The sequence below is a fragment of the Eleutherodactylus coqui genome, chromosome 1 (assembly GCF_035609145.1).
Source record: "Eleutherodactylus coqui strain aEleCoq1 chromosome 1, aEleCoq1.hap1, whole genome shotgun sequence".
In the NCBI taxonomy this organism is placed as follows: domain Eukaryota; kingdom Metazoa; phylum Chordata; class Amphibia; order Anura; family Eleutherodactylidae; genus Eleutherodactylus; species Eleutherodactylus coqui.
In genome coordinates this window covers 126,093,045-126,114,347 of record NC_089837.1, presented here as the reverse complement: position 1 = coordinate 126,114,347, position 21,303 = coordinate 126,093,045, and the positions used below count along the sequence as shown (strand labels likewise).

The following is a 21,303-nucleotide window of genomic DNA, read 5'->3' as shown; positions in this document are numbered from 1 at the left end:
TGTGAGTGAGAACAGGGGCTCTATTTGGTAACTTAGTACCATTCTCTATAGTAACGAGGTCTTTAGAGACGAGCGGGGAGATACTCAGCTAAGGCACTACTCGCTTGAGTAAAGTGCCTTAGCGAGTATACTCGCTCATCACTAGTTATTATGAGTTATGGAGATAAAGATGGAACATAGTTAGCTAAGGCACTTTATCCTTGACCACCACAGCCACGCATCTTCTCAATAAATTGCCCCTCACATGGGCTGCTATGCTTAATTATACGATATACAGATGGTTTACCTGATTCCCTTTAACTTAGTTTGTGATGCTGTTAGATACATTTCTATAAAAAAAAGACAAAATTATTATAGCGTTCATACCTTTTTTGACTAACCAGAAAGATTATATTTGCAAGCTTTCGAAGTAATCCCAGAAAACCACTTTAAATATAAGCAAAAGAAAACAAGAAACCAATAGTTTTCAGACCCGCTATTAGCGAATTCTGACTTAATACATGGCGATGAACATTCAGGGCCCTCATCTATTAGCCAGGGTAGAGAGTGGCTATAAAGAGCGTCCTTCAGAGGACTTTGGAGGACCAGTCACGTTTGCACAACAGACGGTAAATGTGAGCCACGTAATTGTTTAACTTCCCAGTGGTGGCATTGTGGGTATAGCTTTGAATTAAATTGGTCTTAATATGCCAACATATCCTACGATGTGGCAAAGATATTGACATTACATACAGTTCTGGCACTTCACAATGGTTATTAATAGCCATAGAACAGATTAGAATGTTTCAGATCTATATTGTTACATACAGAATGAGAATGTTGCTTTCTTTGGTAGGTGATAATCCTGTGTCAAAAGTAAAAACCAAACACACCTCTTAACTTTCAATATTAACTGTGCAAGTGGACTGGCACTGCCTGTGCCAACAGCTGCCATACATTCCAGCATAGGCTCTATTTAAAGCCCTTAACCTGCGTAGAAAGAACAGTTAGAGGACATTGTATCACTCAGCAATATACATGGGGGAGAAAACAATGACTGGCACAGGTAGGAGAAATCATTTGGTAAATCTGGATTTAGCAATTGTTGGAAAAGATTTTTTAAAAATTTTATTGCAATTATGTTTAGAAAGGAGACATGTTAAAAAGTGAAGTACAAAATTCCAGCTCTTACTAACCTCCATGCTGTTATACAAAATATCTGATTTTTGGATGTGTTCAACAGAAATTCTTGTTATTGACTGAGCACACACTTAAGCCTTTTATTTTACATTTTATTAGATTATGACTTCAGGATGCTGCTGACTACTATCTGAACTGGGTGCACGTATACCATGCTGATAGAGTAATACCACATCACTGCAACTATATAGTACATAGAAAGTACTATGTCATATAGGGCCTTGTTCATATCTACATTTATAAGGAAAGCCATGATGCAGTGCATGATTCGTTGTAACCTGGATCCCTAAGACACCCTTGAGTTGTTGAGTTCCATTGTGGGGTCCTTCATTTTGACAGCAAGAAAAGTGTTGCATGCTATGTTATTTTTGCTGTTTAATGTGGCAGAACGAAGAACTGTCTATGGAGGTTGAGAACAAAACTTCTGATGGCAGTGTGAACAGAGCCTAATATCTCTCCTCTGAAAGAAAGAACGGGTCACATGTGGACTTACGGGTCGCTACGTAGATTTGCCACTAGAGAGACAGTTTTATTTCTTTGAAGGAAAGCTAGAGTTACATACTTATTTCTTGTGAATGTTGCCTGTAATACTCTATGCATATAATCTGGCTCTCCAGTATCTTCCAAGAGCAGAGCCTAATAATCCTTTTAATGGGCACGTTAATGTCCACTGACTGACAATGAGCATGTTGGTCAGTGCTCATTACTACCGTATACATGGCAGATTTTTTGCTCTAAGAGAACGACCAATCTTTAACACAATTGTACATTCCCATACATCTGTCGCTGATTGGCTGACATCTCCCCATTTACAAGGGGAGATGTGCAGCTGAGCAGTGAACATTTTTATACTTGCCTAAAAAAGCCAACTAGCTGACGAATGAGTGCTTGCTCGTTTGTTGGCTGATGGTTGGTCCTTGCACAAGGTCCAATTGTTGGGTGAAAGAGGAGCTCTAGGGCCCTATAATTGTCCCATGTAAACCGACCATAACAGTGACCCAGCATTTTATTACCTGTAGTGTTCAGGTTGAACTCGTGCGAATGCTTCGTAACTGTGCAGTAAATATTGATAGTGGAATCATGTATGAAATGTCATGTGTCACATAGCGGAATATCATGTATCACATAGCCCTATCACAGCCAAACATGCATGGACTTAAGAAAACACGACACAGAGAGCTAATCTTATGAAATCCCTAAGCAATGTTGGAATTTCTGCAATGAAATAAAATAATGCGGCCACCATACATATTAGATTAAAAAAAATCACCAGATGGGTAACCAATAGATGGGTATATTGTATCTGAGTTTAACGGTCTATATTCTGGATATGAATTCCACCCCTCACCATTATTGTATTGAATCTAACTGGATTTTACTTACAGAATATGCATGGTTAAATGCATCTTTCTGAATGAGGTCTAAAGCTCACAGGTTGAGCACAATGGAATCAGTGTTTCAAAACTAGAGGAAATAATTATTGGAAGTGTTGATAATTCCCACTAACAAATCCAATTCCGGTTTACTCGTATGACAAGAAAATTAAAGCAGATTGACATGTTAGAAAACACCTTCAATTCCTTTAATTTTTTCATTATTAATAAAACCATTATAAGGTTTCCTTCGCATTCACTTTTTTGGGCTTGCAAAAATGAAATGAATTTTGTGTTTTTTTTAAGTGTTGATTTTTGACTATAGAAAGCTCTATGGAAAAACATGTTAAAAAAAACACAAAAACCATACTTTGAAGATGCTGTTTGTGACAAAAGTTAAGTGACAAAACCACAAAGTGCATAAACAAAACAAAAACCTGCACCAAAGTCCATTGTTTATAGCTCATGTCATAATTTCCTATTGACTGACAGAAAACATCTGCTGGCCACAGCTTTTTTCTAAAGAAAAAAGTGGCTAAAAATGCCAGGGTGTTACGTCCAAACAAGATACTCACGCAACTGCACACACGCTAAACACCAATAGAAAGTGAACTGTGAACTCACAAGCAGACATGACACAGCAACTGGCAAACACCCCAAACACTCACTTGGTATACCTGCATGCATAAACAGATGGAATTGCTACAGTACGTATAAGGTATTGGTTTGTATTTTGGCTAATCTACTTAAGCCCATGAGCCCGTGATAAGGGTCCTCATTGTCTCATGGAACCCTATTCTAACCAGACAACTTACCCCATTAGGCCTGGCTCATCCTAGATGGAAAACGATCCAAGCAGAACAGGACAGAGTTCACACCACACACACAAGGGAATGCATACCACACAGAACAGGACTGTTCACACCACATGCATGGCCAACTGCACAGACACGTCGCTGTTCAAGCCAATACACTCTGAACAGAACTGTTCATCTCATGTCTGGCAAACTGCACAGACACACAGAACATGTCACTGTTCACACCTACAGAACATGCATGAATACAAACACAAGGGTATTGTGGGGGAACTGAGGAAACCAGCAACCTCTAGCCAGAGGGGCTTTTATTTATGTACAGCAAACCAGTGGTGATTGGCTGGCTGGAGAACACCACACCCAGCCAGCTCAATTATCCCACACCTGTGGAAGTGTGCTCCTGGAAACTCATTGAACTGCAGGTCCCAGCAGCACAACCTGACAAAGGAACAACGCAACAAAAAAAGGTGTTTTCCTTAAAAATGCTATGTGTGAAACCACACTAAAACCCCATTTTGGACAGACATTTACCTAAATTGTGTCCTTATGCCATAGCGGTGGCAGGTTTACAAATGGATACCTTTTTTGACTGTGTAGAAAAATAAAAGCTTGTGAACTTTTTAAAACTACAGGACACCACAAACAAAGTCTACGTGTAATGATATACTCAAGTTTTATATTGGGAGTCAGCGAAAGACCGATACAAAAAAATGTTTGCACAGAATATGATTGGATCTGTCTGATAAAAGCTCACTTTTCCCGTGGCCTCTTTCACAGAACCGTATGTGTTTTTACACTCGGCCAATCGCGGCTAAAAATCACATGAAAGAAAAATAGCGCAAACAAGTCCTAATGTTAATTAGTGTTTTCTCATCCATTCACATGGGTAACTATGGCATATCGGCGAAAATATACTCTGCAGAATGGAAAGAGCTCGGTTGGCAGAAATCCTCGGAATGACTACTAATGATTACATAGAGTCAGCTGTCTTCTTTTCCCAGCGTTGGGCGCTGATAAACTCCTTCCCCCTCCCTTTTTTTTCTGCTTACATAGAAGTCTATGGGAAATTCCAACGTATCTCGGCAAAAGATAAGGTAAAACTAGAGATGAGCGAGCACCAAAATGCTCGGGTGCTCGTTACTCGGAACGAACTTTTCGCGATGCTCGAGGGTTCGTTTCGAATAACGAACCCCATTGAAGTCAATGGGCGACCCGAGCATTTTTGTATTTCGCCGATGCTCGCTAAGGTTTTCATGTGTGAAAATCTGGGCAATTCAAGAAAATGATGGGAACGACACAGCAACGGATAGGGCAGGCGAGGGGCTACGTGTTGGGCTGCATCTCAAGTTCACAGGTCCCACTATTAAGCCACAATAGCGGCAAGAGTGGGGCCCCCCCCCTCCCAAAAACTTTTACTTCTGAAAAGCCCTCATTAGCATGGCATACCTTTGCTAAGCACCACACTAGCTACAACAAAGTACAATCACTGCCTGGATGACACTCCGCTGCCACTTCTCCTGGGTTACATGCTGACCAACCGTCCCCCCTCCCCCCCACAGCGCACACCAAAGTGTCCCTGCGCAGCCTTCAGCTGCCCTTATGCCACACCACCCTCATGTCTATTTAGAAGTGCGTCTGCCATGAGGAGGAACCGCAGGCACACACTGCAGAGGGGTTGGCACGGCTAGGCAGCGACCCTCTTTAAAAGGGGCGGGGCGATAGCCCACAATGCTGTACAGAAGCAATGAGAAATCCAATCCTGTGCCACCGCCATCAGGAGCTGCACACGTGGGCATAGCAATGGGGAACCTATGTGCCACACACTATTCATTCTGTCAAGGTGTCTGCATACCACCCGCGTTGGTGGTAATGTGGTGGTGACTGCGGACCTAGTAGCGCGGTTTTATTTTGTTGGTTTTCGGAATGTGGCCAGGATTAAGTGGGCCGTGGCGGGGGGATGGTGGGGGGGCTCTCTTGTAGTGTCGGTAAAGGTGAAATTCTTGGACTGCCACCAGACGAACCAATGCAAAGGCATTTGCCAAGAATGTTTTCCCTGTTGGAGGAGGAGGGGGATGTTTTTGAGGCACTACGTGTCCTCTCCACGTGTCCGTGGTTATATGCACCTTAACAGTAACCGCGTTGGTGGTAATGTGGTGGTGACTGCGGACCTAGTAGCGCGGTTTTATTTTGTTGGCTTTCGGAATGTGGCCAGGATTAAGTGGGCCGTGGCGGGGGGATGGTGGGGGGGCTCTCTTGTAGTGTCGGTAAAGGTGAAATTCTTGGACTGCCACCAGACGAACCAATGCAAAGGCATTTGCCAAGAATGTTTTCCCTGTTGGAGGAGGAGGGGGATGTTTTTGAGGCACTACGTGTCCTCTCCACGTGTCCGTGGTTATATGCACCTTAACAGTAACCGCGTTGGTGGTAATGTGGTGGTGACTGCGGACCTAGTAGCGCGGTTTTATTTTGTTGGCTTTCGGAATGTGGCCAGGATTAAGTGGGCCGTGGCGGGGGGATGGTGGGGGGGCTCTCTTGTAGTGTCGGTAAAGGTGAAATTCTTGGACTGCCACCAGACGAACCAATGCAAAGGCATTTGCCAAGAATGTTTTCCCTGTTGGAGGAGGAGGGGGATGTTTTTGAGGCACTACGTGTCCTCTCCACGTGTCCGTGGTTATATGCACCTTAACAGTAACCGCGTTGGTGGGAAATGGCCTCGCCGCCATCATGTCTTTGGGAAGCCTCTGTTTCCACACCACAGAGACATACCATTAGCAGCGGTATAGGCAGAGCCCATAATTCGTAACATTTCAGCCGTAGCATTAGGACAGGCCCCACTAACATACCACTAGCAGCATTATAGCGGGAGCGCAGTCTTCGTTCCATGTCAGCAATAGTAGCACTCAAGACAGGCCCCAGTAACAATTCCGAAGCAGCAGTATAGCGGGAGCGCAGTCTTCGTTCCATGTCAGCAATAGTAGCACTCAAGACAGGCCCCAGTAACAATTCCGAAGCAGCAGTATAGCGGGAGCGCAGTCTTCGTTCCATGTCAGCAATAGTAGCACTCAAGACAAGCCCCAGTAACAATTCCGAAGCAGCAGTATAGCGGGAGCGCAGTCTTCGTTCCATGTCAGCAATAGTAGCACTCAAGACAGGCCCCAGTAACAATTCCGAAGCAGCAGTACAGCGGGAGCGCAGTCTTCGTTCCATGTCAGCAATAGTAGCACTCAAGACAGGCCCCAGTAACAATTCCGAAGCAGCAGTATAGTGGGAGCGCAGTCTTAGTTCCATTTCAGTAGCTGCAGTATAGCCAAGGCCCAAGTTACATTTATGTAGCTAAAGTGTAGGCCAACCCCACACACACTTCTGTACCATGAGTGCAGGCGAAGAACATACAAATTGCTATGATTACACTGTAGGTGAGGGCCCCAAAAAATTGGTGTACCAACAGTACTAATGTACCTCAGTAAAAATTGGCCATGCCCAACCAAGATGGCAGGTGAAACCCATTAATCGCTTTGGTTAATGTGGCTTAAGTGGTAACTAGGCCTGGAGGCAGCCCAGTTTAACGAAAAATTGGTTCAAGTTAAAGTTTCAACGCTTTTAAGAGCATTGAAACATATAAAAATTGTTTCAAAAAATTAGATGAGTGAGCCTTGTGGCCCTAAGAAAAATTGCCCGTTCAGCGTGATTACGTGAGGTTTCAGGAGGAGGAGCAGGAATATTAGACACAGATTGATGAAGCAGAAATGTCCCCGTTTTGGATGGTGAGAGAGAACGTAGCTTCCATCCGCGGGTGCAGCCTACGTATTGCTTACGTATCGCTGCTGTCCGCTGGTGGAGAAGAGAAGTCTGGGGAAATCCAGGCTTTGTTCATCTTGATGAGTGTTAGCCTGTCGGCACTGTCGGTTGACAGGCGGGTACGCTTATCTGTGATGATTCCCCCAGCCGCACTAAACACCCTCTCCGACAAGACGCTAGCCGCAGGACAAGCAAGCACCTCCAGGGCATACAGCGCGAGTTCAGGCCACGTGTCCAGCTTCGACACCCAGTAGTTGTAGGTGGCAGAGGCGTCACGGAGGACGGTCGTGCGATCCGCTACGTACTCCCTCACCATCCTTTTACAGTGCTCCCGCCGACTCAGCCTTGACTGGGGAGCGGTGACACAGTCTTGGTGGGGAGCCATAAAGCTGTCCAGGCCCTTAAAGACTGTTGCACTGCCGAGCTGCCGAGCTGCAGAGCCGCCACCAGGTTACGGCCGTTGTCACACACGACCATGCCCGGTTGGAGGCTCAGCGGCGCAAGCCAACGGTCGGTCTGCTCTGTCAGACCCTGCAGCAGTTCGTGGGCCGTGTGCCTCCTATCTCCTAAGCTGAGTAGTTTCAGCACGGCCTGCTGACGCTTGCCCACCGCTGTGCTGCAACGCCGCGCGACACCGACTGCTGGCGACGTCCTGCTGCTGCTGACACATCTAGATTGCGAGACAGAGGTTGAGGAGGAGGAGGAGGAGGAGGGTGCTTTAGTGGAAGAAGCATACACCGCCGAACATACCACCACCGAGCTGGGGCCCGCAATTCTGGGGGTGGGTAGGACGTGAGCGGTTCCAGGCTCTGACTCTGTCCCAGCCTCCACTAAATTCACCCAATGTGCCGACAGGGAGATGTAGTGGCCCTGCCCGCCTGTGCTTGTCCACGTGTCCGTAGTTAAGTGGACCTTGCCACTAACCGCATTGGTGAGGGCGCGTACAATGTTGCGGGAGACGTGGTCGTGCAGGGCTGGGACGGCACATCGGGAAAAGTAGTGGCGACTGGGAACTGAGTAGCGCGGGGCCGCCGCCGCCATCATAGCTTTAAGGACTCCGTTTCCACAACCCTATACGGCAGCATCTCAAGGCTGATAAATTTGGCTATGTGGACGGTTAACGATTGAGCGTGCGGGTGCGTGGCGGCGTACTTGCGCTTCCGCTCAAAGACTTGCGCTAGCGACGGCTGGACTGTGCGGTGCGAGACATTGCTGGATTGGGCCGAGGACAGCGGAGGTGAGGGTGTGGGTGCAGGCCATGAGACGGTCGTGCCTGTGTCCTGAGAGGGGGGTTGTATCTCAGTGGCAGGTTGGGGCACAGGGGGAGAGGCAGCGGTGCAAACCGGAGGCGGTGAACGGCCTTCGTCCCACCTTGTGGGGTGCTTGGCCATCATATGTCTGCGCATGCTGGTGGTGGTGAGGCTGTTGCTGGTGGCTCCCCGGCTGATCTTGGCGCGACAAAGGTTGCACACCACTGTTCGTCGGTCGTCAGGCGTCTCTGTGAAAAACTGCCAGACCTTAGAGCACCTCGGCCTCTGCAGGGTGGCATGGCGCGAGGGGGCGCTTTGGGAAACAGTTGGTGGATTATTCGGTCTGGCCCTGCCTCTACCCCTGGCCACCGCACTGCCTCTTGCAACCTGCCCTGCTGCTGCCCGTGCCTCCCCCTCTGAAGACCTGTCCTGTGTAGGTGTTGCACACCAGGTGGGGTCAGTCACCTCATCGTCCTGCTGCTCTTCCTCCGAATCCTCTGTGCGCTGCTCCATCGGACTTACTGCCCTTACTACTACCTCACTGCAAGACAACTGTGTCTCATCGTCATCGTCCTCCTCACCCACTGAAAGGTCTTGAGACAGTTGCCGGAAGTCCCCAGCCTCATCCCCCGGACCCCGGGAACTTTCCAATGGTTGGGCATCAGTGACGATAAACTCCTCTGGTGGTAGAGGAACCACTGGTGCCCAATCTGAGCAGGGGCCCGAGAAAAGTTCCTGGGAGTCTTCCCGCTCCTGAGCATGTGTCATTGTAGTGGAGTGAGGAGGCTGGGAGGAAGGAGGAGCAGCAGACAGAGGATTCGGATTTGCAGCACTGGACGGCGCAGAACTCTGGGTGGATGATAGCTTGCTCGAAGCACTTTCTGCCATCCAGGACAGGACCTGCTCACACTGCTCATTTTCTAATAAAGGTCTCCCGCGTGGACCCATTAATTGGGCAATGAATGTGGGGACGCCAGAAACGTGCCTCTCTCCTAATCGCGCAGCAGTCGGCTGCGACACACCTGGATCAGGAGCTCGGCCTGTGCCCACACCCTGACTTGGCCCTCCGCGTCCTCGGCCGCGTCCACGTCCTCTAGGCCTACCCCTACCCCTCAGCATGCTGTATTACCAGTGATTTGATTTCCCAGGCAGGAAATAAATTGGCGCAAGCCTGCAGGCCAAATATAATTTTTTCGCAAATTTGCAAAGGGAGGGCCCCACTGCGGATATTCAATGAACAATACGTTTAATAACTGTGGTGTGGCCCTGAAAAAGTGTCACACAACTTTAGTGTAGCAGAGTTATTAACTCTGGCAGAGCAGGTATTTGCCAGTCAGGAAAGACAATGGCGCAAGCCTGCAGTAAACCGTAGCTGGTTGCGTTTGATTTTTGTACGTTCTCCACGCAGCACACACGTACACGGAGACCTTAGGACTGACACAGGAAGGCAAAATATAATTTTTTCGCAAATTTGCAAAGGGAGGGCCCCACTGCGTGTATTCAATGAACAATACGTTTAATAACTGTGGTGTGGCCCTGAAAAAGTGTCACACAACTTTAGTGTAGCAGAGTTATTAACTCTGGCAGAGCAGGTATTTGCCAGTCAGGAAAGACAATGGCGCAAGCCTGCAGTAAACCATAGCTGGTTGCGTTTGATTTTTGTACGTTCTCCACGCAGCACACACGTACACGGAGACCTTAGGACTGACACAGGCAGGCCAAATATCATTTTTTCGCAAATTTGCAAAGGGAGGGCCCCACTGCGGATATTCAATGAACAATACGTTTAATAACTGTGGTGTGGCCCTGAAAAAGTGTCACACAACTTTAGTGTAGCAGAGTTATTAACTCTGGCAGAGCAGGTATTTGCCAGTCAGGAAAGACAATGGCGCGAGCCTGCAGTAAACCGTAGCTGGTTGCGTCTGATTTTTGTACGTTCTCCACGCAGCACACACGTACACGGAGACCTTAGGACTGACACAGGCAGGCCAAATATAATTTTTTCGCAAATTTGCAAAGGGAGGGCACCACTGCGGATATTCAATGAACAATACGTTTAATAACTGTGGTGTGGCCCTGAAAAAGTGTCACACAACTTTAGTGTAGCAGAGTTATTAACTCTGGCAGAGCAGGTATTTGCCAGTCAGGAAAGACAATGGCGCAAGCCTGCAGTAAACCGTAGCTGGTTGCGTTTGATTTTTGTACGTTCTCCACGCAGCACACACGTACACGGAGACCTTAGGACTGACACAGGCAGGCCAAATATCATTTTTTCGCAAATTTGCAAAGGGAGGGCCCCACTGCGGATATTCAATGAACAATACGTTTAATAACTGTGGTGTGGCCCTGAAAAAGTGTCACACAACTTTAGTGTAGCAGAGTTATTAACTCTGGCAGAGCAGGTATTTGCCAGTCAGGAAAGACAATGGCGCAAGCCTGCAGTAAACCGTAGCTGGTTGCGTTTGATTTTTGTACGTTCTCCACGCAGCACACACGTACACGGAGACCTTAGGACTGACACAGGCAGGCCAAATATCATTTTTTCACAAATTTGCAAAGGGAGGGCCCCACTGCGGATATTCAATGAACAATACGTTTAATAACTGTGGTGTGGCCCTGAAAAAGTGTCACACAACTTTAGTGTAGCAGAGTTATTAACTCTGGCAGAGCAGGTATTTGCCAGTCAGGAAAGACAATGGCGCAAGCCTGCAGTAAACCGTAGCTGGTTGCGTCTGATTTTTGTACGTTCTCCACGCAGCACACACGTACACGGAGACCTTAGGACTGACACAGGCAGGCCAAATATAATTTTTTCGCAAATTTGCAAAGGGTGGGCCCCACTGCGGATATTCAATGAACAATACGTTTAATAACTGTGGTGTGGCCCTGAAAAAGTGTCACACAACTTTAGTGTAGCAGAGTTATTAACTCTGGCAGAGCAGGTATTTGCCAGTCAGGAAAGACAATGGTGCAAGCCTGCAGTAAACCGTAGCTGGTTGCGTTTGATTTTTGTACGTTCTCCACGCAGCACACACGTACACGGAGACCTTAGGACTGACACAAAAAAAAAAATATGCAACACTGCTAACAGCAGCCAGCACAGTACTGCACACGGTTAAATTTGGCCCTAGAAAGGACCGTTGAGGTTCTTGAAGGCTACACTCACTCCTAACACTCTCCCTGCCTAAGCACCACTTCTGTCCCTAATACCGGGTTCAATGCTCTGCACTGCCGATTTTGAGAAAAAAAAAAAAAATGTTTCCACTGCTAACAGCAGCCTGCACACACGTAGATGTGGCCCTAAGAAGGACCGTTGGGGTTCTTGAAGCCTACACTCACTACAAACACTCTCCCTACAGCAACTCCAATAGACCAGCACTTTCCCTCACTAACTCACACGGCATCTGAGCCGAGCCGCGGGAGGGGCCGACTTTTATACTCGGGTGACATTTGATCGCCCCAGCCACTCACAGCAGGGGGGTGGTATAGGGCTTGAATGTCACAGGGGGAAGTTGTAATGCCTTCCCTGTCTTTCAATTGGCCAGAAAAGCGCGCTAACGTCTCAGAGAGGAAACTGAAAGTAACCGGAACACCGCGTGGTGCTCGTTAAGAGTAACGAGCATCCCGAACACCCTAATATTCGCACGAATATCAAGCTCGGACGAGTACGTTCGCTCATCTCTAGGTAAAACCTATCTTTTCACACGATGTATAAAATCAGTCGCCATTTTCGGTTTCCAATGTCCTATTCTTCCTGGTGTGATATTTTTGCATGCCTAAAAATCACTCATCTGAATAAATACATTTTTTGATGCAGCTAACTTAGTCATGTGAATAAGACCTTAAAAAAAAAACTAATTAAACTGTTTGCATTCGCATTGGTTATTATGATTGATATCTCAAACAGATATTCGAAATGCACGTTAGTGAAGTCTATATTTCGAACATATACTCTGAGGTTTTTTGACCAAAGTTGATGTCCTCTTAGCTTCAGCTGTTCTGTACTGTACTGTTCTTTTCTATGCAAAATAGTAACTAGCAATGTTTAGCCAAAATGTCACATTTGAACATAGCCTGATTAGCCACCTTTATATACAGTACAGTAAATATGATTTGGATGATCAAAGTCACTTCGGGTGGGGGTCTATTCAAAATGATGCTCTAGGCTACATGAAGACTAATTATGGCCCTGCTCACTTGCCTGTGACTTGGATCACAATTGCTTCCGTACAAATAGCCAATTTCCTGTGCCACAATTAGCTCAATCAACTGTATTGGCTACTGTATGTTTCTATATAATTGAAACTAAATAAAACATGCGTCGAATTACAAAAAAGAAAATTGGTGTAACAAGCAGCAAATTTTATTGCAAACACCACATTTGCCACTTTTTAAATTTACTCCAACGTAGAACCAAATTTTAAAAAGTGCATGTGGCTTGTCAGGAGGAGTCATGCCACACTGGCCAACAGATTCAAGTATGGAGAATACAAAAAGTAAAAAGTTTTTGCTTGCCACTGTGCATATTAAATGTCAATTCACCCAATCTGATTTCCTCAGTTTAGGGAAGAAAACCATTGGCCAATGGTATTGAGACTTCAGATTCCAAAAAACAGATTCCGGCGCTTGAGATAAAATATGATATTCTACTTAATTTATAATCAATTAAAATTGCATTTCATTTATCCACATGGACGGAGAGTCGCACACTTACATGTTTCAAACTAAATGTTCTTGTTCACAGCAATAAATTTAGTTTAAAACATGTAGGCTGCTTTTTTGGATCTGAAGATTTAAGTGTAATTAACACAAGAAGCTGGTGTAACGTATACCAGAAATGCACACCAGGCCCCAGCTGGAGTAAATTTCTTTTTAGGCATATTGACAGCTCAAGATTTGTCTAATGTATGAAGAGGATTGCACATTAGTTGCATCTACTGTAGAGCCTGCCAGAATGATGTTAAGTTTAAAATGCTGGCCTTAAAAAATTTTCCCCCTAATTTTTTGCCCTTTCATCATTAATAAAATATTCACAGGTCTGTAAAATGAAGTTATTTATGTGAATTTACACCAAACTGATACGGCATATACCAGTCAGTCATATCATTAAAGCCACTGCAGTAAATAACACTGCATATCCTATGACAATGGCACTTATCCCGGGGTAGAATATGATACGCTTGATCATCTTTCCTACTTTCATTGCAAAAAAATCTCAGCTATTTAGACAAGGGCCAAAATATGATGGCTAGATGACATCTCAAAAACACCAGGTCTTGCAGGCTATTCTCAGTATGCAGCAATTAGTACTTATCAAAATTCATGCAAGGAAGGACAAATGGGGAACTGGTGATGGGGTCATAGGCAACTAAGGTTCATTGATGTGCATGGTGCGTAAAGGCTAGATTGTTATGTCTGATTCCACAGAAGAACCACTGTAGCACAAATTACTGAAGAAGAAAAAAGTACACATCAGCAATATACCAGAATCTGGCGAGGATGCAGGCACTCAATCAGATTGGATCCAGATGCACAGCACAATCAAAGGTAGTAAGAAGCAGGCAGCATCCACGATGCAGTAAATATCAATACAAAGACCCCTGGTGGGGTTGAAACGTCGCTGTGATGGACCTTGGGGAATAAAGTTCTTTGTATTGATATCTGCTGCCTGCTTCTTACTACCGTATATACCGGCGTATAAGACGACTTTTGAACCCCGAAAAATCTGCTCTGCAGTCGGGGGTCGTCTTATACGCCGGTAATTCAAAAAAAAAAAAAGTGCAAAAAAAAAAAATTCATTACTCACCTCCCCCGGCGTTCTGTCGCGCTCCGGCAGGCTGTCGCTCGCTCCTCGTCCCCGGCGCAGCATAGCTTTCTGAATGCGGGGCTTGAAATCCCCGCTTCCAGAAAGCTAATACACACGCCGGCAGCCATGACAGCATTGAATGGCTGTGATTGGCTGAAGGCGCACGTGTTAGCAATCACACCCATTCAATGATGTCATTGAATAGTGTGATTGGCTGTAGCCACGTGTGCTTTAGCCAATCACAGCCATTCAATGATGTCATGGCTGCCGGCGTGTGTATTAGCTTTCTGGAAGCGGGGATTTCAAGCCCCGCATTCAGAAAGCTATGCTGCGCCGGGACGAGGAGCGAGCGACAGCCTGCCGGAGCGAGCGACATCCTGCCGGAGCGCGACAGAACGCCGGGGCAGGTGAGTAATGAATTTTTTTTTTTTTCTCCACTGAATACCGGCGTATAAGGTGACAGTTGGGGGGTCGTCTTATACGCCCCGTCGCCTTATACGCCGGTATATACGGTACTTCAAATTACTGAAAAAGTGAATGCTCGCTATTCGTGATGAGAGAACTTATGAAGACTTTGGTTTGGTCTAAATTACACTATTGTCCAAAATATCAAACACCTAGAAAGAAATGTTGTTTTGCTGCAAAACTTGGCACGCAGTTACATCTTGGGGAGATATACTAATGATTAGAGTTGTGGTGTGATTAGATGAACGCTCTTGCCACCTGAGGCCCTAAAAGTGGTTCCACCCTTGGCCTATAAAAAGGCTCTTGGAGGCTCCTTGCATGTAGTGACCTCTTTATGCGCTTCTGTAGAACTTGTTGACCACCAGACGCCTCTACAACACAATCAAATGATGTTGCCTAGTTAAAGTTTGAGAGCCTCCCTTTAAGTGTTCGGTTTTCGCGATAAGTTATCCATATAGTAATCATTTAATTCTATCAACATTACAGAGACGAGATTGTTAACCATCTGAGTACTGCATGAGAGAGGCCCCATTCCCCTGCCAGAGTGCAGCGGCAGAGAGAGCACTTAATGTGCTGATAAAGGGGTGCAGCAGGCGCCATTTTGTTGTAGCCTTAGACAAGTGTGGAGGGGGTTCTGACCCTTGATGATGCAGCGCTAACAAAGCTAGTGCATCAATGCTGTGAAGAGCAGTGATTGGTAGATCAGTGTAAGAGGGAGGGAGGTCCTGCTTCCCCCTTATAAATGTTCTGGACACCTCAAGCAATATTAAAGAAAATGTAGCTGCGTCACTGGGAGAGAGATATCACTGACGCAGCCTCAGCAATGGTGTGTTCTGTCCAGCAGCACACAGGGGGGAGTGCAGTGGTGTACAGAGGGGCACAGTGGATGCTGCACCAGGGCAGCAGAGGACTGCAGAGTCGTGGCAGTTGTCATGTGAGACCGGTGACCAAAGTGCTGTCCGCATGCTGGGGAGTAGTGCCAGAGACAAAGATGCTGAACATGTGAGTTACTGGCAAAAGGGCCTATGATCATGGGCTGAAAACAATAAGCCAAGAGGAAGTCAGTCCCTGAAGACGCAGACAGCGCCAAGGGCCCAAATACAACGAAAACTGCAGGATGCGTAAGATCAATCCAAATGTGATGCGGAGTTGTGGCATAGTGGTTACCAGTTAATAATGTTAGTACGTGAAGGGGTGGCACGTGCAACTGAGTAAAGTGCAGCGATGCCATGTTTAGATAAGATGTTCTGTGACGGGGACAGGACACTTTGTATTAGTAGCGTAGTGACGCTCTGCAATAGTCTCAGTATGTGAGATGAAAGTGTACTGGAGATGTTGTGTAACACCTACGATGCATAGAGTCCACAGGACTCCGAAATTGGCCATCGTACTCTGGTATCTACAGTGTATGAAGCCACAATGTTGCCATGCCGCGTACCTTTGAGGAAGTAGTATGGAGTATGACTAGGAGTATGGAGAACTATGATGAAGATTTAGTTACGAGAGAGAACTAAGTGCCTTGTCTCACCAAGGTAATCCCCTAATGTGGAACTATGGATATATGGAATAAGTGTGAAACACAGTTAAAGATTCATAAAATTCAAGCATGTTATACATGGGACTTAGTGTGTGTGTGTGTGTGTGTGTGTGTGTGTGTGTGTGTGTGTGGGGGGGGGGGGGGGGGGGTCAGTGAATTTACCAGCCATGTTGCAATAAATGGGAAAACTACATTTATTGATTAATAAGTTATCTGGAGACCGGAGGTAGTGAATACTTCAAATGTTGTGTTAACAGTCTGGCTCAGTGGGCAACAATATAACAGTTCAGTTCTTTCAGTGCTGGTAACTGAAGAATTAGAGCAAAAAAGTCTCTTTAACATCGGAGAACAGGAAATATCATCGAGCACGTACTCTGCGCTGGTACTTAAATGGTACCTTGTGCAGTAAAGTCTTTATCCTCGGCCCACCAGTACACACCATGGGTAATGCACTGCTTCGTGGCTGATCTGGAAGTCTTGATGCAAGAATCCGCCGGTTACCTGGATGCGTCTGTATCCTTGCACAGAGTTGGCTCCTTTTCCCACACTATCAGACAGAATTTCCATGGTTCCATTCTATGAAGCAGTGAGCACTCTGTGGGCAGTCATATAGTGCATCCAGAAAGCACTGCAATACCGAAAAAAAACCTCCGTTTGTGTCTGCATGAAATAAGAGACATAAAAAAGTATAGTATGAGCCCTAAGACATCTATTGATGCAGGATTATAGATCAATGCAACTTGAAAGTTGTATGGAGCTGTTATTCAGCTGCGTGCATCTAGTCTATTCCGATTAATGTATGTGCACTTTTACTATTAATCACTTCTATAAACTTCTTTAAAGGGGTTGTCCCGCGGCAGCAAGTGGGGTTATACACTTCTGTATGGCCATATTAATGCACTTTGTAATATACATCGTGCATTAAATATGAGCCATACAGAAGTTATTCACTTACCTGCTCCGTTGCTGGCGTCCACGTCTCCATGGCTCCGTCTAATTTCGCTGTCTTCTGGCGTTTTTAGATGCGCTTGCGCTGTGCGGTCTTCTGCCTGGTGAATGGGGCCGCGCGCGCTGGAGAGCTGGTCTGCGCGTCGTCATCGAAGCTCCGCCTCCATCACGTGGTGCCGATCAGCCAATGAGGTGGCTGTATCGGCAGTGGAACGCGGAAGACAGAAGAAGAAACTCCACGGTGCACCATGGGAAGACCCGCGGTGCACCGTGGGAGAAGACCAGCGACGCCATCTTTAAAAGAAGAAATGAAGAAGCTGCAGAACGCTGATGTATGTAAGTGCAATGTGCTTTTTAAAAACTAACAAATGCTTTCTTTTTCACAGGGCGTAATGCAGGGGTCCATTTAAAAAAAAAAATTCGCTTTCGCCACGAGACAACCCCTTTAAGTTTGGTATAAAGCAGCAATAAAGACATTTACCACTGAAATCCCAACCTTCTATTCTAGATAGTAAGCATGCTGTAGAAATAAAACAAATAAGGGAGATGGAACAATACCTCTGCAGCGCCACCTATTGGAAGACAGCATTCCTGAAAGCCAATGTTAGACTCTTTATACAAGCCTTGTAACAATAACTGGGAACAATGAATGCTGCCTTCCAATAGGTGGTGCTGCGGTCAGAGGCGTAACTTGAAGCTCCCGGGCCCCAATGCAAAACCTGTAACGGGGCCCCCAACTGTAATCGTTTACTCATAGTACTGGGCTCCCTATATGGAGAGGAGAGGCCTTATGGGCCCCCTAAGGCCCGGGTGAAACCGCATCCCCTGCATCCTCTATAGTTACGCCCCTGACTGCGGTGGTATTGTTCCATCTCCCTTATTTGCATATTACCCAGAGGAGCATGAATGGCTTTAGAAGTCTCCTCACTCACTCACCTTCTAGGTGCTTTCCCTAAGGAGAAAAAATAGCGTTTCTGACCGTATAAATAAAGATCACACTCCTTACCACTCAATTCTGTATGGGTAAGCTGAGCACGGACCGTTTTTTTAAGTCTACTTTTAACAACTTTGCCAAATACTGGGAAAAACTGAAACTTCTCTGAAAATAAATTAACTTCAGACCACAGGACAAAAGGATTCTGAAGTATCAGCTTGAGTTGTAATTATAGTGGCCCTGTCACACTGTTGAGCTTCGTGCCAGACTCTGACAAATTTGTATTTTTTCTGTAGTCTGACTTTTTCTCTTTTGTTACTTTCATGGCTCTTTGGTTATTTTAACAATTGTGAATATTTATGTAATACTGTATATTGGAGTATCCCGGGGATTTAACAGCACAATTCTGATAATGTTCCATCTGTAGCACCAGCAAAACATTTGCAGAACTTTTAAAGTGTAGCACTGCTTTCAAAACATTTATGACATGTCATAGGGACATGTTAAAAGTTTTGATCAGTGAGGGTCTGGGAGCTGAGACCGCCACCGATTGCTACGACGAAGCAGCAAAAGCACTATGCCGAGCACTGTCTCTGCTAACTCGACTAGCTGAAAACAGTCTCATAGACATTCTAATGAGCTGTCTTCAGCTACCCAGCAGAGACAGTGCTCGGCTGAGCGTTTCTACTGTTTCACTCTAGTGATCTGTGGCCGTTTCAGCACCTGGACCCCCGCTGATCAAAACTTTTGATGTGTCCCTATGACATGTTTTACGTTTTTTGAAAATTTAGCTACACTTTAAGAAATAAATGGAAACTATAAATAAATCAAATATATAGTCATTAATAGTTTGCAATAAAACACATTTTATTTGGACCACAAAAATATAGTAGCGCTGTAGAACTAGGTTTGGTTCACAGTACATTCTTGCATCAGTGTATTGTTTCCTTTCCTGGGTTCAGTCTGAAATGCTGAAAACGGCATTTGGACTAAACCCCAGATAGAAATGGCTGGCATTAGTGAAGTGGAGACTTAAAGTTTTGGTTTCCATTTAAGAATTTTTCCATTTGTTTCCAGCATTTTAGCTGGACAGAATAGTGTAGTTAACTGTCCTGTCTATGTAAAATGCCAGAAACTAACCAAACGGGTTAGGGTACCGGCGGCAGGCAGGGAGCTGCGGGGGCGAGAGGGGCGGAACGGAAGGGAGATATCTCTCCCTCTCTCCCTCCTGCTGACAGCCGCTACTCACCGCCCCCCCCCCGTGCCGGCACCCGAACCTCCTGTCTTGAGCAGGCAGGTACTCGCTAAAGGCAATGCTCGCTCGAGCAATTGCCTTTAGCGAGTATACTCACTCATCTCTAGTCTTAACCCTTTCCAATCCAATTTGTATCCTGGTTTTCTTAGGGAGCTTACTCTTTTTCTGCCATTATACAACGGCGCTATCTGCTGGCTAAAGCCAGTACTGCATGAGGTGACACGTTGGATAGGCTCTGACAGCTTGCAATATACAGTAAGAGAACCCCGACGGACGTCTTCCAACATCGGAGCTGCCATAATGTCTTTAGACGTCAGACAGTTGATTGGAAAGGGTTAATCCTGCTTTTGGCTGTCGTTGGAATTGTTAATGCTTAAAGCATGAACGGTCATAGCAATTGGAGGAAAGGAATGACTAAGGAGGAAATTGCTGACGAAGGCAGCATGTGCTAACGGAGTCTGAATGAGTCAATCCATACAATACAGATTTTTAACCTAGCTTTATCTTCATCTCAGCAGGTATGGCTGAATATCGCCGCTACCTGGTGCCTGCTTTACTGATTGCTGGATGGTTCATTGGCTGTGGAGTGATGGTATATGTTATATTCTCATGAAACAAGTAAGTTACTTACCAGCTCATCTTTAGATCATAGCGGCACATCGAACTCATATGTACTTATGACAGCTGAATTAGAGGAATACTATAGATTTAGACTCGTGATTTGTCTGTATGGCTAGGGCTCACACTTTGTGGTTTATATATTGTGTAGGACCTAATGCATTGATCTTGAAAACAGTTGATGCACGCCTAAATCCACAGCGGAGGTTCAGCGTCGATGCAATATGTAATGCTTTGAGTCATTAGTAAATTCAGTCCATGTATGTCAATGTTATTTGATGACTAATAAATGTTTTTCTTTCTTATAGCTAGAGTTGCAGATGTCAGAATGAAACCACCCATGGGGAAAGCAGCCTATTCTTCGGAGTCCCCAGTATACCTTCCCACAAAGATGCCAAGCTTTGTACTTTAAGAGTAGCAATAGCAACAATAGTAAAATGTGCTTTTTATAAATTATGCCATGTGGATATTGAAAACACTAACTTTACATTATATAATTGATATATTTTGTTCTTATTTTATTGATTGTTTTGCTAACAAACTGGTATTAAAAATAAAGAAAAAAACTGTATATCAGTAATATGTAACGATAAACTAGAAATAAAGAGAACACAATCAACACTACAAAAGCTATATGGAAATTTGGTTGCTTTAGATGGGGCTTTTATACCATCCCTTCTTAAAGGGGTTGTCTGACTTTTTTTTTAAACTACTGACACCCCTGCTCCAAAGTACATGTACTTACCGTGGCAGCGGAGCTCGGTAAGTAACCCCCCGTGATGTCACTAGGTTTTCTAACCCGCTATTGTCCAGTAAACCTGTCCTAATGAATACATTTGAATGGTCAGTTTTGGTTTATAAATTCCATTGCTCACCATACTGGGATCAAGAAGCCTTGTGCTTCGAAACGCGTATGCATGGGCACCATAGCATGTGCTGGCCATTTATTGCATATATTTTTAAGCATTCTTTTTCAATAAGGAAGATCTGTTTTACAAAGCTGAATTTGTTCTTTTATACCACAGATACGTAACATTCCCATAAACTTCTAGCCTGGTGACATCCCCTATACCTATCTCATGGCCTTGCAATATAGAAGTCCCAGTAGATTTACGGGACATCACTCATGACATCCCATTGCAGGGCTCCTATTGCCTGCTGCAGTCATATTGGCAAACAACCATGTGACTGCTGTCGGCAACACAAACAAAGTGATTGGCAGACAAAAGGCAGCAGTGAAACAGCGTGGCAGCAGAGATGTAAGTACATGTTTTTTTATTTTATTTTTAATAAATATATGTTGTCCCCCTTCCAAGGATTTTTAT

The 21,303-nt window shown here is 45.3% G+C and overlaps 1 protein-coding gene across 2 annotated transcripts; it reads left to right on the top strand.

Moving 5' to 3' along the window:
• The first annotated feature begins 997 nt into the window (after positions 1–997).
• STRIT1 (small transmembrane regulator of ion transport 1) lies at positions 998–20,580 on the top strand. Of its 2 annotated transcripts, none has more exons than XM_066589758.1 (3): positions 998–1,045; positions 19,879–19,978; positions 20,287–20,580. In XM_066589758.1, exons 1-2 carry the CDS (start codon positions 1,018–1,020, stop codon positions 19,971–19,973), a joined length of 123 nt encoding a protein of 40 aa, XP_066445855.1. In that variant the 5' UTR covers positions 998–1,017; the 3' UTR covers positions 19,974–19,978; positions 20,287–20,580. The 2 variants fall into 2 exon arrangements, with proteins under 2 accessions (XP_066445855.1, XP_066445848.1); XM_066589751.1 differs by having other exon boundaries at positions 19,876–19,978.
• Positions 20,581–21,303: the final 723 nt, after the last annotated feature.